Source organism: Paroedura picta, chromosome 5 (genome assembly GCF_049243985.1).
Source record: "Paroedura picta isolate Pp20150507F chromosome 5, Ppicta_v3.0, whole genome shotgun sequence".
In the NCBI taxonomy this organism is placed as follows: domain Eukaryota; kingdom Metazoa; phylum Chordata; class Lepidosauria; order Squamata; family Gekkonidae; genus Paroedura; species Paroedura picta.
In genome coordinates, this window is record NC_135373.1 from 74696191 (window position 1) to 74712901 (window position 16711).

The following is a 16711-nucleotide window of genomic DNA, read 5'->3' on the forward strand; positions in this document are numbered from 1 at the left end:
GGCTTCTTCAGAGAGGGGTGGTTCACCATAGGGTCACAAGATAGGAAAGGGGAGCATCTGCAGGGCAGCTGAACCACAAAGTGGACCACAAAGTGAATGGATTAGAAGCAAAAGAGAAGTATGCAGGCTATCAGTTTCTCCTAAGCAGTTATTCTAGCTGAAATAATAGCCTAGAAAACAATCCCATTAGGTGATCAGGTGTATTTTGCTAATAGTTTAACTGCATATTATTTTATTTGCTGTTATGATGCTTCCAACAAGTTCACAGTGCAACCTGAAATATTCGGCAGTAGCATGATGTATGGCTGGCTACTACACATCAGGTTTCCGCTAATATATCCACTTACCCTGTATGGAATATTAACCAAGAAATGTTATTTAAAGTTTACCTTAAATGATCATGGCACATAAAAATGGGATCAAATTTTAATGTTCACTGCTGTATTTTAAGTCATTATTGACAACACACAAATTTACAGCAGGTGAATGCTGTGCTAATCAAAAACATGAGCAGTCCCTAATAAACACTGTATGGAAGCAGGAGTCTGAACACAATAATATCTAGTGGACCACTAACATTTCTCGCCAGGTGTAAAGTAAAAGCATAATATTGAGGTAATCTGGTAACCTGTTCTATGTTATTAAAATAGACTCTAACACTGTCATATGGAGACTTTCCCCCACATGTAAGTTCTATAGATAGTTAATAGAATAATTCATCCACTCTGCCTTTGCTGCATTTCTGGTGCAAGTTATCAGTTTAGATACAGCTTCTTTGCAGCAGCTAAATTATTTTGTTATTTTGATTCAACTATAAATCTCACACAGTTCACAGAAGATCCTCTGGGCTTTATCAGCAAATAGCAAAAAGTAATTAAACACAAAACCAAGCAAACTGAAATATTATTGTCCAGAACAGTCTGTATATGTAGTAACCATGTTTCCTCGACGCTGGGTGACAGTTCTGCAGTGCTTACTAGAGCCATGGAATTTGTTGCCTGTTCGCACTGTATGCCTGTGTGTGCTGTCAAATCCACTGAAGGAAAACATTTTTTCCATGTCTTCAAACATGTCATCAAACAGTCCACCCCCAAAGGAAAATTCTTGGAAAGAACGTCTTTGCCTGCTATGTGCCTGCTGAGTGCTCTGAAAATCATGTCCAAAGTGTTTCTTTGCCTGTGCATTGTGGTTTTGGCCAAAGAAATCAAAGTCTTTAAACAAGTCATCAAAATTGAAGTTAAATGGCTGCTGGAAAGTGTTTCCATTGCTTCTTCCATGCCCAAACTGGTCATATTCTCTTCGTTTATTTTCATCTGACAATGTTTCATAGGCTGCAAGACAATGCAAGACACATTTTTACAATCTTAAAGAAGGACAGGGGAAAGTAACATAGTAGCAATGCATTTTTTTTGTGTGAATACCCATACCTGGCATTTTAAAAAGCCTCTCTGGTAGTACAGCTACAAAAGCTAAGTTCATTCAAGAACAAGAATTTCAGTTTTTAATACCTGATTTATGTCTTTCTAGCAGAATTCCAGAACATTTTCACAATACTGTACTATCACAAATAATCTCCACTCTAATACAGCTCTGTAGGAAAAAGCTAAATTTGAGAAGTAGTAGTCAAGCACAAAGTTTACTGCTATTCCCATCAAATATTTACAGTTAATTACATTTAACTAGAAATTTAAAAAGCAAAAACATTTCCTGGATATGTCCAAAACTCTGACAATGATTCACAGATTTACACACACAAAGAATTACTGTGGGTTGACAGACAGTGGGGGGGGGGGGCAATTAGACAATATTAGTAGCACAAGAGCAAGAAAATCCAGTGGGGAAAAAAAAACAATAGCTGGCCTGCCAGAATGGTGCTGGGGACTCCCCAAACACATAAAAGAGATAGCCTTTAGAGAGAGCATACACCAATCAGTTCCAAATGTCTAAACTCAACATGCTTGAAGGGACCAGCCCAGAACAGTAACTAATCTCAATTAACCTTTGCCCACCATAACTACTGATCACCAGAAAACACAAGAACAGATGACATAAGCTCTAACTAAAGTCTATGTAACAGTTTCCAAAGATGACTCAACAGTGTTAGCAGCAGGGAAGTTAATGTTCATTCCCTATAGGCACAAGGCTACAATTTATGTTCACAAAGTACTAGTCCCCTTGAGGACCGAGTGCTACCAGTACACAGATACCCTAGCACAAATAACTGAATGACTTTGACATGTTTTGTCATAGAAATAAAAAAACCATTGAAAAAGACAATGATAAAAAGAGTAGCAAAATGCTGCGAAATTGAATGAAATGCTTACCTTCTGCAATCTCCCTGAACTTTGCTTCAGCTCCAGGACTCTTATTTTTGTCCGGGTGATACTTCATTGCTAGTTTATGAAATGCTTTCTTGATCTGTCGATCAGACGCATTTTTGGGAACACCCAGGATATCATAATAATTCTCTGCAGCCAGTATTAATTCTGTTATCATTAAAATACAGAGGGCAAATATGAAGACAGATTGTGTCGTAGCCATTGTTAAATCACACCTGGGGATTAGGGAAAAAAACACTAAAGTTACTTTCCTCAACTTATATTTCACTATTCTGTTATTTACTTAATGCTACGTACCAGTTTTAGCTATACATTTAAAAGCTTAGATAAGAAACAGTTTTACTTTTAAGTAGCTTGAGGATGTTACTGTTCAAAAAATGAGCGCGCCTACTGTCAACCTATTTCCCCTTTGATTGAGAAAATAACCAGATATTTCAATAATTGCTATTATACTGACACATGTATAGAATTCTAACTTTTTAAAAGATACTTGTATATGAGTACAACCCAGGCAAAGTTAGACACTCCTGAGTTCCACTCATTTTAATGGATGTCCACTCTCAAATCTGGGATCTTTTATTGGCTGTTTCCATGATGCTTCTGCAACCTATCTTTATAAACTGTAGTCATCCACGATGACTTTCAAGGAAAATTCTGTTTTCTGTTCAGAGATGCATAATTCAGGAACAATGAAGAAAATAAAAATGAAATATAGCACCAGACCAGCCCATCAAAAGGATAACTGAAATTCCTATTCCCAACCATAAAAATAACTGCTTTGTCATAAAAAAACACTGTCCCCAAAATCAAATTATTAACACATAGGTTTAAGCCTATACTTTTACTACTGCCAACACTTCTCTCATACGAAACTGTCAACACTTCCAAACAAACAATGATTCCAATATGTATACTATTACCGTCACCATTAATAACCCCTTCATATATGTAAATCATTGCGCATGTCTTTTCTACATTCTTAGAAAATGTGCCATTACTAAATTGATATTTAGATATACACTCTGCTTCTTTCTCCAATGTGGATCCCAAACAACTTATAAACTGTTTCCCTTTCCTTCCTTTTTTTGTCCTCTAAACAACAACCCTATGAAATAATCAGGATAAAACAGTACAAGGGACCTAAAGTTTCCAAGAGAAAAAAAAACTAATCAGGAATAGTAAAGAAAAAAGCATACCCATTTTATATTTTTAAAATATTATATAACCTATTGTCTATTTTAGGAAGCTAAGCTGTGATGGAAAAATTAAAAGGAATAAGTAGAAAATGGTCCAGATCAGCATGGGACAATACCAAAGACTAAATACAGGCCAGAATCTAATGACATTCAACTAAGGTTCCAAGAATTCTCAGAATTGACTTGGAACATTCTCAGAAATGCTAAGTATCATGTTTAAGAACTCGCATGGTTTAACAGTTTAGAAAATATACTGCCTGAGCATTCAATATACAAATAACAGGACTGAAGCACCTGTGATTGCAGTTATTTAACGTATGACAGTTACACACAGTAAACATGCAATATAAAATATGTATCCAAGTAAATACAACAGACATGCAGAAAGATTGGGTACTCCCTCTAAATACTAATATCTACATTTTCAATCTCCTTGGTTGCAGCTGGGGAGAGTACAAACAGCTCCATCACATCTCCCTGGAAAGCACAACACTCACATTCCTGTGACAAATAAAAATAGTTTGTCAGGCTGCACTACAATCGCATTTGGGTCATAGTAATTTGCCCCATTTAAACAACAGGTCTGCAGAACTGCCAAACTTCTTCTGATTGCAGTTTTAATATAAAGTTGAAGACTAAGCTAAATTTTAGCTGCTGCAAGACTTCACATATTCCTCAAAGACTTATAATTTGAAAAATTAAAATCAGAAGCTACCATGAAATAATATAGTTAAGGCAAAAAAGGAAACTAAATTCTAGTCATACTGTACAACAAAATACTTCAAAGATTTATATCCCGCTTTCTCAACTAGGGTTCCATCAAAACTTGGGGTTCCTCGATGACCCTGGAAGGGTTTCCCAAATGGGTGGGAGTTAATTAATTTTAATATATTTTTAAAATTTGTTCAATATTTATTGGGTGATGTGACCATATGTGGCAATGTAGACTTGACCCCCCCTCCCAAAATGACCAATCATGAGCCTGGAGAGGGTGGGGATGAGAGGGGCCCTGGATGGGCATGTACACAGCTATGCCTCCCAACCTTATTCTGGATGATCATACCATTTCTGAGGTTACTTGAACCCTGAAGAATGTGTCAGGGGTTTCTCAACTCTAAAAAAGTTGAGAAAGGCTTGTTTAGGTGCTAGTAACTAAAAAAAAAACCTGTCAAATTCTCTTGATGTTAGTCTAACTTCTCCAGAGCTGGTGGTTGAAAAATATTACCTGAATAAGACAAGGAATTTGGTTAGTCTACTATGTGAAATTCAAGAGCAACCACTGACTTTGGCTACCAAGTCTGCAACAGGGCCAGAGTGTGATATTAGTTACCCATTACGGTTCAATTCAAGTACAGAATGTCATGGTCATTTGAGATGGATGTGCATACAATTTCACGGTCATGAGGTATAATCTATAAAAACATGCTTTCAAGCATTTGTTGACAATGTATAGTGAGAATGAAGGAGCAAATTCATAGTATGTATACTCAGAAATAAACTGGATATGTTTCTTTGGTCCCTGTATACAGCAACAGTGGATACCCAAAACAAAACCAACTATTCCAGCTTAATATTTACAGTCTAACTTTCTGTTTTGCAGGTCACAGAAATTTAGCCTTAAGAGTGCATTAAAATACAAAAACATAGACATACATGCAACTATAAAGTCACATAAAATGGAGATTTCTTGCAAGTGTAATCTTTTACATAAATATAGTTCTGTAGTTTTCATTAAATGGCTGTATGCCACCTTAAGAGTACTTATTTCATACACCTATCAAACTCAATAACTATGCTCTAGAAAATAAAAGACTGAAACCATAAAAACTGAACTTTGATCATTTGTTTTACTATTAACAGAAAGGATCTACCTTGTGGGTCTACTAAAAGGAAAACCAGAACTAAACTATTTGTAACAACTGTAATAAAGCATGGCTTGCTGATACTGGCCTAACTGATTTGAGCATTTCCAACCATAAATTTTCATGTGACAGTTCATATACAGCCTTTCAACAAAGCATGAGTTGTCATTGCTTTGATAAGACTCACCACTTTGGACATCAGCATGGAGGAAAAGCACAAGAGTATTCCACACAAATAGGAGGAACTAATGTATATAGTAGTTTATAAAGCCTTACAACTTCTCACAGAACCAATTTTTGCAAGACATGATTCCAAAAAGTTCTTCAGAGAGCCATGAATGTTGATCAGGGAAGCTATTCCACAATTTGAAGGAAATCCTGTGGAGCAGCCAAATTCTTCTGTTACAACAAAAATGTAAGTACTGTGACGTCTTAAAGACTTTTGTTTTTGTTATACTGGGATAGCAAATGGGGAAATTGTTGACGCCTTAGGGGAAAGCAGGTGTTGTGGTCATGATGAATAACAGCTGTTCATAGGATAACCATTCTTCCTACTAAGGTAATAGAGGAAAGGGAGATGCAGGAAAAAACAAATGCAGGATTATTTCACTAATCCCTTTCAAAATCTTGTGCTTTGTTTTAGGTTCCAGCTTTATAGCAGCTGGAATTTGGTTGGTCCTAATAAAAACTACCACACACTTTCTGTTCCTGATTGTTGTTGTTTCCATTTCTGCTCTGACAGAGAAAATTCATCATTTGGTCAAGTTTAGCCATACAGTATCTGCACAACAGAAATTTAACTATAAAACAACAGCTGAAAGGCACTACAGTCACACATGTCCACAAAAGATGCCTCAAGCAGAGAAGCAAAGCAGAAAGCCACCTTCCAAAAACACTAGAATAACATAAACCAGAGAGACAGACCTCCTGTCCATATCAGAGCACAAAACACTGGACAAGGCCCCACCCTCCAACACTACCTAGAGCTGCCTTGCTCCCAGGACTTAAAAGAAAAACTTGCAGGAAGTTTATGAACGTTTAATCCAAAATCCCCTATGAAACTCAAGAAAGCAGCTAAACCCTTCCACGTCTACATCCCCCCCCCCCCATACTCACACAAATAACTGAGGCACTTCAAGACTGAACACAGTTTTATGTCAGCATAAACTTTCCTGGGCTCCAAATCACAAACAATGTATTCCAAGGATAAAACCTTGGCAGAGGCATAACCCAACCCTCCCGGATTCAACAGGGATGCCCACTAATCCGCGGCTGCAGCCGACCCACACGACTGTACGTCTGGGATTTTATCGCGAAGCACACAACGGTAGCTAGAGACCTTGGCGGCCGAGGGCGCCTGCGAAGGCTGAGCCCACCGGGCAGGCATCCCCTCCCCAACGCCGGTGGGTCAGCCACGCTCACGGCGCCAATCCCTTGAGCTCCCCGACGAGAGCTCCGCGGCTTACCTGCCCCCTCTCGCCTCGCCCGAGACCCGCCAACCGGCCTCCGTCGGCTCCCTCGAAGCTCCGCTTAGAACATCCCTTCCAAGGCGCGGCGCGAGGAAGCGGGGCGACGGTGCTACACGAAGCGCTCTCCGATTGGCTGCCCGGCGTCATGCGACGCAGCCGCTTGGGCGCACGTGGAAGGCTGTTGTTGCCCCGCGAGTCACTCCAGGGATTGAATGACGCCGTCGGATCGCAACGGCCTTCCGGTGTTCGGGAGGACGAGCCTGCGCGTTCCCGGAAGCGGAAGCCTCGCGGCTGTCGTGCCTGAGGAGCGAAAGGGGGCGGGGCCACCGCTGAGGTACCAGCTGGGCGGGAACTGGCGGCCGCCGAGGGACCCCCGGGATGCCGCGTTACTGTGCGGCCACCTGCTGCAGGAACCGAGCGGGGCAGAGTGCTCGAGACCAGCGCAAGCTCAGCTTCTACCCGTGAGTGCGGCCGGGAGCGAGCGTGGGGCTGCTGGCTTCGCGGGTCCGTGGGAGCTTTTGCACGATTGCTCGGGAGGAAGCAAGTCCGGCGCTCTCGGTGCGACGGGCTCTCCCACGGGCGCTCACGGTTGGTTCTTTAGCACCGCTCAGCCCCGCACCCTGCTCTCGTCCGCCGAGAGCCCTATACGCACCGGTGGCCCTTCTGTTTCTGGGGCTGAGCTGCACGCCCAGCTCTCGCGCTTGCCTTGTGTAAGGCAGGATGGGCGGCAAGCAGCTGGCGTTGGCAACGATGGACCTCCCTTCGGCCGTGCTGATCGCTGTAGGCCAGTGGTTCTCAACCTCCCTTCGGCCATGACCCTCTAATACAGTTCCTCATGTTGTGGCGACCCCAGACCATGAAATTATGCCAGGTTTCATTCATAGAAATTAAACCAAAACTGACCAATGGCATGAAGATCCATTGTTCATGATTGTATATAAATTGTTTTTTTTCCGGGGGGTTTCTCAGTTCAGTTCTGCCTCTTGTCCCATGGAGCTGTGCCGCCACCTGGAGTGCTGGTGGGAGACCGTGCTGCGCTGGAAGCATTGCAGGTGTGGCTGGCGGCCGAGCGTGGGTGTCTGCAGGAGGAGCAGCAACAGTGGCAGCGCCCCCTCATCCCCGGGCCAAGCTGCTCGGCCTGCTGTGACCCCTGCAAAAGGGTCATTTGACCCCAAAGGAGTCCTGACCCCCAGGTTGAAAACCACTGCTTTAGGCGAACCAGTAGGGCGTTGGGAAGATGGCAGTCATGAGGTCATGCTGCAAATGCCTTTTAACTTTACTTCCAAATGACTGCGATTCGAGGCCAGGCTCTGCTTGTGGCTCCTTACCACCTCAGCTTCTAAACTGGAGCTGGGTCACTTGTTTGAGTGAGTTTTCAGGCATCCCTTTGTACTGAAAGTCAGCATGGTGTAGAGTGTTGAACTGGGACCTGGGAGGCTGAGGATCAAAACTCCACCCAACCATTGGGGCTCATTGGGTAACCCTGAACCAGTCAGTCTCAGTCTAACTTTATAGGGTGGTTGTTGAGAGAATAAAATGGAGGCGGGAAGAACAATGTAAACCTCTGAGTTTCTTTAAGTGGGATATTAATATCTAAATTTGTTAAATAAATATATCCATTTGAGAAATGTCGTATCAAAGGATATGTGTTCTATAAAAAGTTATGGGATTGTGAGCCTTGACACTTCCTTAACTACAGAAGCTCATCACCAGTGTAGTTCATTTTTCCATCTCAGCCAAGCCAAGCTATTAGTGCCCTATCTGGCCCCAGAACACCTTGCCATAGAGTGATCCATGCAACAGTCACCTCTAGGCTGAATGACTGCGACTCTATGCAGGCCTTCCCTTATTCCTGCTCCAGATAATAAAAATGGTGTAAAATACAGCTGCTTGTGTTCTCACCCGAACATTGTGGTGAGCTGCACTTGGCTACCAATCGAATACCAGATCAGGTTTCAGGTGCTGGTACGCACCTTCAAGGCCATACCCAGTCTGGGTCCTGTATACCTTAAGGCCTGTCTGCTTGCTTATACTCTCCAAAGATTGACCAGCTCTATTCATTCAAGCAGATTGGTGATCCCTGACCCCAAGGAAATTCACCTGGCCTTGACCAGGTGGAATATGCTCCCCAATGAAATCAAGGCATATCGGAACTCAAAACAGGCCATGCAAAATGGAACTCTTTCGCCAGGCTTTTAGTTGAGGCCAGTGACAGGGACCCTCCGACAACCTGGTCCAGTTGTCAGGCAGCTCTTAACACACAACATGTCCCTAGCTGCAATTGTTTTCCCCTCTAGACCGTTGTAATTACCCAAATGAACAATATTCCTAAACTTTGATTGATGTTGTCTACAATGATTGTTTGGGTTTTTTTGTTCTGTGTACGCCGCTCCGAGATGTCACAGTAAGGGTTGGTTGGTTGGTTGGTTGGATGGATGGATGGATTAATTAATTAATTAATTAATGAAGCAAGTTCTTCCACCAGGTGGGAGCTGTAGTGATAAAGCTCACACATAAACAGCTTGTGACATCTTCAGAAGGCTTGATCATATATACAGATTATAGAGACAATATCACCTTTGGTATTTGGTACTCTGTCTACTGGATGATTATACAGTCATCTCCTTGTGGAATAGAGCTGGGGAATTTTAGGGCTGGGTGGGCTAAACTGGGGGCCATTCTTCACCCGAAAAATATAGTGAAAGAATAACCTTTTGCAGATGCCATATTTAGGGCGTTTCTCACAATGTCAACATCCAGCATCCCAGCAGCAAACCAGTAGCTACATCCTCCATTTTAAAGCGCTATTTGGGGGAATCGCATGAAGTGGATTCCCCAAAATATGTAGCGTGAGGAGAGGAGAGCAACTAGCAAGCCACATGCCATGGAAATGTGTGGTGCCAAAGTAGCGTTATCTCTACCTCCAGTGCCTGCCCTCACACCCACCTCCCTTCTCCCGGGGACGGGTTTTCTTTTTTAAGCAAACTGCCTGGAGCAATGAATAGGCATTAAATTGTGCAGTCTAAGCAAAAAAAAAATTCTCCCCCAGTTAAAACAAAAATTATGCCTCTCTAAATCCCCCCCCCAAAGAAAAATCAGGAACAAGATTACATTTTAAAATCTTCAAGGCTCATGATTCCAAAAGGATTGTCATTTTAAAAAGCACTATGCATCTATGATTAGATGCATAGGTGTCTCAACTGAGAAGTTTTACTTTTTAAAAAGTAGCTGGCATTGCAGCCGCTTTAAAACATGGAGAACGGTGATTGGCTGCCTGGCTTGATTAACAGGCGGAAGAGAGACGCGGTAAAGCGCATCACTCTCTTCCGCCATTTCAAGAAGGCGTGTGGAATGCCAAGAAGTACAAGAAGGGGGCAGAGGAAAGTGAGAGAGCCAGGATGTGAGGAATGGCCGCAGGCGCGTTATTTTTTAGCGTTACGCCATGGCGCTGGCTTAACCCTATTTTTTAAAATGTGCAGAATTGCCCTAGACAATGTTATCATTGATTTCAGGTTTCCTAGTAATTACTTCTGTTTTAGCTGTGGTGGCTAGGAATGGGATTTTTAAATGAATAGAACTTGGCTTATAGAGGAAACCTGGCCCTCCTGTTGTTATAGTGGCCTGGTTAACAAAAACAGATAAAAGACACACATTGACCATCCGGAGTTTTAAGCCTACTAGTTGGCCAAAGCTTCAGATCCTGTGGATTCCATGTCAGCAATTGGTGAATGCTTTCATAGTCTCAAAAACAATGTTTTCTAGAAGGGCAGTCTCTGATGCCAAGTGGGAGCAGGGAAAATTGGAGAAAAGCTGTTGAAGTGTACTACTTCAAAACATGCGCACTCTGTTTTTGTACTGGCAAGCTGAAGTCTTGGCTTGATCCCCCAGGCACACTTTGCAGAACAAAAGCTTGTGCATGTATGTGTACATATACAGTTCACATGTGCCTGTGAATGTGAGGATGTTCTTATCCATGTGAGAAATATGGCCATGTCTTGAGACCATTTTCAGATACATTGGTTTGAGCCCAGAACCGAAGTGTCCCAGAATTCCCTTCCCACAAAGACTAGTCTCCCTTTCTCCTTCCATCAAAATCTTCCTCCATTAAAATATGACTTTTTTTGTTTTGTCTAGCATTCCCTCACTGATTATCATTGAGCCTTCCTCTTGTTGGTGTTCCATTTTAATTATTTATGTATGTATGTATTTTTAATTTTGTCTTTATTGTTTACTTTCATACAAATTTTTTTGATGCAGATTTCCTCTCCACGACAAAGAAAGATTGGAGAAATGGCTACGGAACATGAAACGTGACACTTGGATTCCCAGCAAGCACCAGGTCCTCTGTAGTGACCATTTCACACCAGACTCCCTTGATGTACGATGGGGTATTCGATATTTGAAAACGACTGCAGTGCCAACTATTTTTTCAATGCCTGATAATCAGGTAAACTACAACAGAGCAAACTGGAAATTCCTTGTGTGATAGATATTCTGCCATGAGGTGAACTCTCATATTCAGAAGTAGGACTATTCAGTTTAACGTGGTCAATTTTGTAGCCATTTTCTGTCATGTTTACTGATATTTATTTTAATTAAGAGAAAGGAATTTGTGTGCCAACAGGATTTTATTGCAGCCATGCAAACTGATTCTGTGGTCAAGCCAAACTTTTATAGAGCTGTGAGCACAAGCTAGTAGATATACTGTGTGCAGCTAGCATTGGCATCCCACACACCGGTTTAATTTAATGGACTTTGAACACAGGGCATATGACATGCACACACAACTCCTGAACCAATTGTGTAGTTCTCTTCATTGTGTCATATGCAGACAATTTGCCTATTCATAATATAGAAGGAAATGTAGCTCAGCACCTGGCTCTGGTAACAATTAGTCCCTTGTTGCCAGTTCTCAGTGCTACCAAATGATCTGTAGGGGATTGGAGAAGGAGTGGGCGAGAGTGGCATCCATACCTTTTGTGAATCTGGTCCTAACATTATATTTTGATGGCTCCAACTCGTCTGTAATCTCTGATATTTACACGTTCTCCATAGCAGTGGTCCCCAACTCCCGGTCCGGGGACCGGTACCGGTCCGTGAATCAGTCGGTACCGGGCCGCGGCTCCTCCTCCTCCTCAGGGGCTGCCCTTCCACTCTGCTGCCGGCTTACCTTTGGTGCTCTCCAGCGGCCGCCATGGCTGGGGCTCCCCCTCGGCGTGGCACTGTGCAGTTGCTGCTGGCAGCACCCCCCAGCAGGTGACAGGAAGTCAGGGGTGCCAGCGGGAAAGCAAGTGGAGCAGGGGCTCAGGCGGCGGGAGCATCCCTCGGCAAAAGACTACCCCTCCCCTGGACCTCAGTAAAATTTTCAAGCTTTGACCGGTCCCCGGTGATAAAAAGGTTGGGGACCACTGCTCCATAGCATATGAAAAGTTTTTAACTTCAGACTATAAACAGTTTTTAAAATCATTTGATTTGTGGTGTAAAAAGTTACTGCCAAAGTTTGGCTGTTGCATGTAACGTGTAAAATTTTCCACCCTCTTCACACACTGCTATCCTTTCCCCTCCTGTGTAGTAATTTGGAGGGGGAGGGAGTGTGAAAGGAGACTGCCTCTTCCCTTTTTCCAAAGCAGAAAAGTTGGTTGGATCCAATTCTGTATCTGACAAATTTATTTAATGTTGATGGCTTTATCAAAGTACTAGCTTCAAACCCATTCCTAAGAACGGGCCTTGAAAGGATCCCCTCCCCTGGCCCCCTGCCAGGCAGCTTAAGGTGGCTTTGGGCTTCAGCTCGCAGCCAGATAAAGTGGGGTGGGCGGGGGCTGGGCAGCTCGTTAGCAGGGCTGGGACAGAGCTCTTTAGCAGACAGTCAGCAGGGCAGGAGGCCCTCGTCAGCAGGCCCAGCCTAGCAGGCCAAGAGGCCCTCGTTAGCAGGCCCTCCACCACGACCCTATGCCCAGTGCCCTCTTCCCCTTACCTGCTGCTGGCTCCAGGCACTGAGGCGTCTGAGAGCAAAGAGGCTAGAGTCCAGGGACGGAGGGCGGGAGCTGCAGGGGCAGGGCCAATCAGGGCAAAGCTGTCTGCACCTTGTTTGGCCCTATTCCAACTTGGACAGCCGAACACATCCCATCCCCTAGGCTGTTTCACATTTATATAGAGGAACAACAATGGATAAGGATAAGGATGTATCTTATGATTTTCATAAACGAAGTTTATGACAGTTACTTCTGTATAAACTCAATTGTATATATTTTATAAATGGTCCATTGTAAATCTAGTTAGTAACACAGTTGCCAGAATTCTTTGAGTAATACGATCGCCTGCAAGTTGAGCAAAGCTTGCAAATGTCATCTTTCCAGACTCTTTCCTTCATTCCCCAGCCCTAGTCTCCTGGAAAAAGCTGCTTCTGGAGTCAGGATACCCCTCAGGAAAGTTGTTGATGTGACAGGGAGGGCCTATAGAGGGAAGGAGCAAATGGCAGGATTTCTTACACATAGAAACATGCAAAACCTTTATGACAAATGAACTGGGAGTTTATGCACTATCCTGGGTACATCCTGAAATATGATTGCCATTGAATACTGCTTCCCAGTGCAACCCATGATACTATATGACACTACCCAAGGTTCTCTATCGCCACTACCCCTGACCTTTGGGAACCACTTTTCAGGAGACGCAGGCAGTTAATTGGAAGAAAAGGGAAAGAAGACCAAGAACCCTTTCCAGAGGTTCAGTTCGCAGAAGATTGGATCCAAAGGTTTCCTTCTTCTGTTGGAGGAAGAGACTCCTTTTTCTAATAGACTAAATAGATTAAACTATTTCCTTTCAACCCAACTTACTTAATGTACAAAGCAATAAGATTCCATTCTAGAATGCCTTATAGTAAACAATTATTTAATAAAATAAAATGTATTGCTTCTTTAGGAAAAAGGGATCTCCCGGAAAAAGGCAGAGGAAAAAAGAACAGAAGATGACAAAGAAAAGAACCCAAGGGGTACAGTAACTACTTCTTTAACACCTTGTTCACCAAAGAGGAATAATATAATTGAAGAAAGAGTTTACAGGAAAGCACTTTGCACAACTTTAAGCAAATATTCTGAACAGGAAACATTAATTCGGAATGCCATGAAATCCGAAGATGTCGTTGCATATCCAGATAATTCCACCAGGCAAACTTTAGAACAAACAAGCCCTGTGGTGCTAACAACTGATGCACAGACTGTAGCAGCCAGTGATTGCTGCCCCTCAGAAAACCTGAGCTTTAATGGCGCTGTAGAGCATCTCTTTAGTGGTACAACCACAGTTTTGCAAGCTACAGTTCACAATCTTCAATCATGTCTTGAGTGCGTCTCAGATCCTGAAGCTACAGTTTTGCAGCCTGCAGATTTTCAACACTTGGATCCATCTCTGGGATTTAGTAATGTGACTGTACCTGTTAGTGCCCTTCTGCCTGATCAGTTAGGGTCTCACATGGGACACTGTACAGTGGAAGTCAAGCCACCTAGCGAAAACTTGTTGCTCCACACCGTATCACAAGCTTTGGAACAATTTAGTGGAGTTAAAGAGTCTGTTATCACCATTATAGTTCCTTCAGAGGATGCAAAAAACCCTTTGTTATTAGAGGGCTCAATTGTGCCAGTGGACCAGGAATTGATTGACATTGAAGCTGAAACATCTACATACATAATCAGTGACAATGGTCTTGAAGTGCTACAAATGGAGCATTCATATTGTAGGCAAGATATAGACAGGGAGCAACTCTGGCAAAAAATTACAAAGCTGCACTCAAAAATAGCACTTTTAGAAGTACAGGAGCGAAAAACTTTAGGCAGACTCAAATCCCTGGAAGCACTTATTGCAAAGCTGAAGCAGGAAAATCTTCTTTCTGAAGAAAAACTCAAGATTGTTGAAAACTGTTTCACAACTTTTGAAGTGACTATGATACAATAAAAGCTTTAAAGTGATGGTTTCAACTAATTCTTTGCAGTTCTCAGAGGGAAACAAATTGCAAAAAGTGTGCTGTGCCCTAAAGACCCATGGTAGCATATTATCAAAATTCCTGGGAAAAGTTTCAAAATTAAGTGTATGGATTTAAGATAAGTCCACATTGTAAATAATTATCAAGCTTGAATAAATCTAAAAGCTGTATTTGAATTGAGAGCACAATTTTGAAAAATTGAAAAGATGATTTCCGTTATTCAACAAAGGAGTACGTGCAACTGTTTCACCATTAGTTTCAGAAAAGTACTCGTAGTCCTGAAAGTCCTATTTCAGTTTTGACCATTCTTTAGTTTACACTCATTTTTTGACATAAGATATATTTCATAAGGGAAAAGATCCTTTTCCCTCAGTGACCATTGTATTACATTCAGTGCTTTGGTTTCCAGAGTTTATTGCTAAGTTGTGTTACCATTTAGACATTAGCACTCCTGAGGTAAATCCAGTATTAGAATGTTAGTGAAATGTGGCCACTTAAAAAATAAAACAAGTACCATGGCACCTCAAACACTAACTAAATTTTTCCACTTTAAGATTATAAGCAGGGCATCCTGAAGCTCACGATATCAAAACATTTCCTGGTTAAGAAACAGTTAACATGCCCACCTCTACTATTTTATCTTTCCCTTTCCCAAAGGTTCCTATAGCCTCTTACCTTTTCCTGCTTCCTTCTCTTCAATCATCAGTCAGCCTTTGTTGGTCATACCTCCATGTTTTCAGCTTTTCCCTCATTCCTGCTGCCAGTATCTCCCTGGGAAAAATGCCAGTTAAGAATATAAGGGAAGCCATGTTGGATCAGGTCAGTAGCCCATCCAGTCCAGTACTCTGGCCCAAACTCAAATGCCATCATGAGATCTACCAGCAGGGACAGAACTCCAGAAGCCCTCCCACTGTTTGCTTCCCCTCCCATTACCATGTTACTCATTGCTAGTTGAGCTGGTCTAGTGTGGTATTGTCCAATCTGGGCCAAGGTACTCAGAATGGAAATTCAGAAGCATTTGTGCTCCAGCTGATGGAACCTCTTCCTTCATGGGATGTATATCTTTTGGGCAAATTCTGTGGTTTTGCTCTGACCACATGTTTTGACATATCCCCTATGTTCTGGACTATGACTTTTGTATCAAGTGTACAGAAATTTGCAATTCAACACATAGAGTTTTACTGATTCAGAAACAATTTAGCCTGATTTTTAGAAGAAAGATTTCTACTTTGAACAGAAAGAAAGAATGGAACTATTGTATTATTTACTTCTGGTAGTTGTGCCTAATAGAGAAGTTGAAAAGTGGAACCCTTAAAATTATAGGTGGTTCTTGTTTATGTAATATTAAAATATTGAAAACATGACCATGTATATATTGCTATATTATGCACCTAATGAAAGCTATTAGTGATAGCATGTTTTGGAGGTCATTGATTCATAGGGCCACGATAAGTCGGAAGCAACTTAAGGGCACATCACACAACGAGCGCTATTTTGAAAATTTGCCTTTAGCATGTTGAAAATCTAATCCACCACTGGTTAGTAATACAGCTCTGTTTCCTAAAATTGTTTATCCTATCTTCCAAAGCTGTTCCCAAGTTTTTCATCAAAGTCTCCTTCATTTTAAACAGCTGTCTGTCACTATTTTTGCTTGATATTAAGTATGAGAATTCTGGAACAAGTTGTGGGGAGCATCTCATTTTCTTGTCCCCAGCTATTTCCTCTTTCCTTTCCATGAAAGCCTTCACAGATTCTTCCCTCTTTTCTGCTTCTTTCATTCCCATGAATCAGCCAGCCTACTTTTCAGCCCTCGTAATCTTTCTTCTTGCATCTATTTGGCAGCATCAACTCAGAAAAAATGGCCCTGTTC

At 42.1% G+C, this 16711-nt stretch overlaps 2 protein-coding genes across 3 annotated transcripts; one reads left to right on the top strand and one right to left on the bottom strand.

Moving 5' to 3' along the window:
* Positions 1-411: 411 nt before the first annotated feature.
* DNAJB9 (DnaJ heat shock protein family (Hsp40) member B9) lies at positions 412-7071 on the bottom strand. The gene is made up of 3 exons (XM_077338522.1): positions 6864-7071; positions 2325-2554; positions 412-1331 (listed from the first exon to the last, which is right to left on the bottom strand). Exons 2-3 carry the CDS (start codon positions 2539-2541, stop codon positions 904-906), a joined length of 645 nt encoding a protein of 214 aa, XP_077194637.1. The 5' UTR covers positions 2542-2554; positions 6864-7071; the 3' UTR covers positions 412-903.
* Positions 7072-7115: 44 nt separating this feature from the next.
* Positions 7116-15009, top strand: THAP5 (THAP domain containing 5). 2 transcript variants are annotated; one of them, XM_077338519.1, is made up of 3 exons: positions 7116-7327; positions 11124-11313; positions 13788-15009. In XM_077338519.1, exons 1-3 carry the CDS (start codon positions 7245-7247, stop codon positions 14811-14813), a joined length of 1299 nt encoding a protein of 432 aa, XP_077194634.1. In that variant the 5' UTR covers positions 7116-7244; the 3' UTR covers positions 14814-15009. The 2 variants fall into 2 exon arrangements, with proteins under 2 accessions (XP_077194634.1, XP_077194635.1); XM_077338520.1 differs by lacking the exon at positions 7116-7327 and adding an exon at positions 7328-7454.
* Positions 15010-16711: the final 1702 nt, after the last annotated feature.

What these genes read in the sequence shown, in the direction of transcription:
- DNAJB9 (XM_077338522.1), bottom strand. Translation starts at nt 2,541, where the DNA reads ATGGCTACGACACAATCTGTCTTCATATTTGCCCTCTGTATTTTAATG. An exon ending in GTTCAGGGAGATTGCAGAAG is followed by an intron (nt 1,332 to 2,324) that starts GTAAGCATTTCA and finishes ATTGTCTTGCAG; the next exon opens with CCTATGAAACATTGTCAGAT.
- THAP5 (XM_077338519.1), top strand. Translation starts at nt 7,245, where the DNA reads ATGCCGCGTTACTGTGCGGCCACCTGCTGCAGGAACCGAGCGGGGCAG. An exon ending in CGCAAGCTCAGCTTCTACCC is followed by an intron (nt 7,328 to 11,123) that starts GTGAGTGCGGCC and finishes TTTTTGATGCAG; the next exon opens with ATTTCCTCTCCACGACAAAG. An exon ending in TTTCAATGCCTGATAATCAG is followed by an intron (nt 11,314 to 13,787) that starts GTAAACTACAAC and finishes TTGCTTCTTTAG; the next exon opens with GAAAAAGGGATCTCCCGGAA.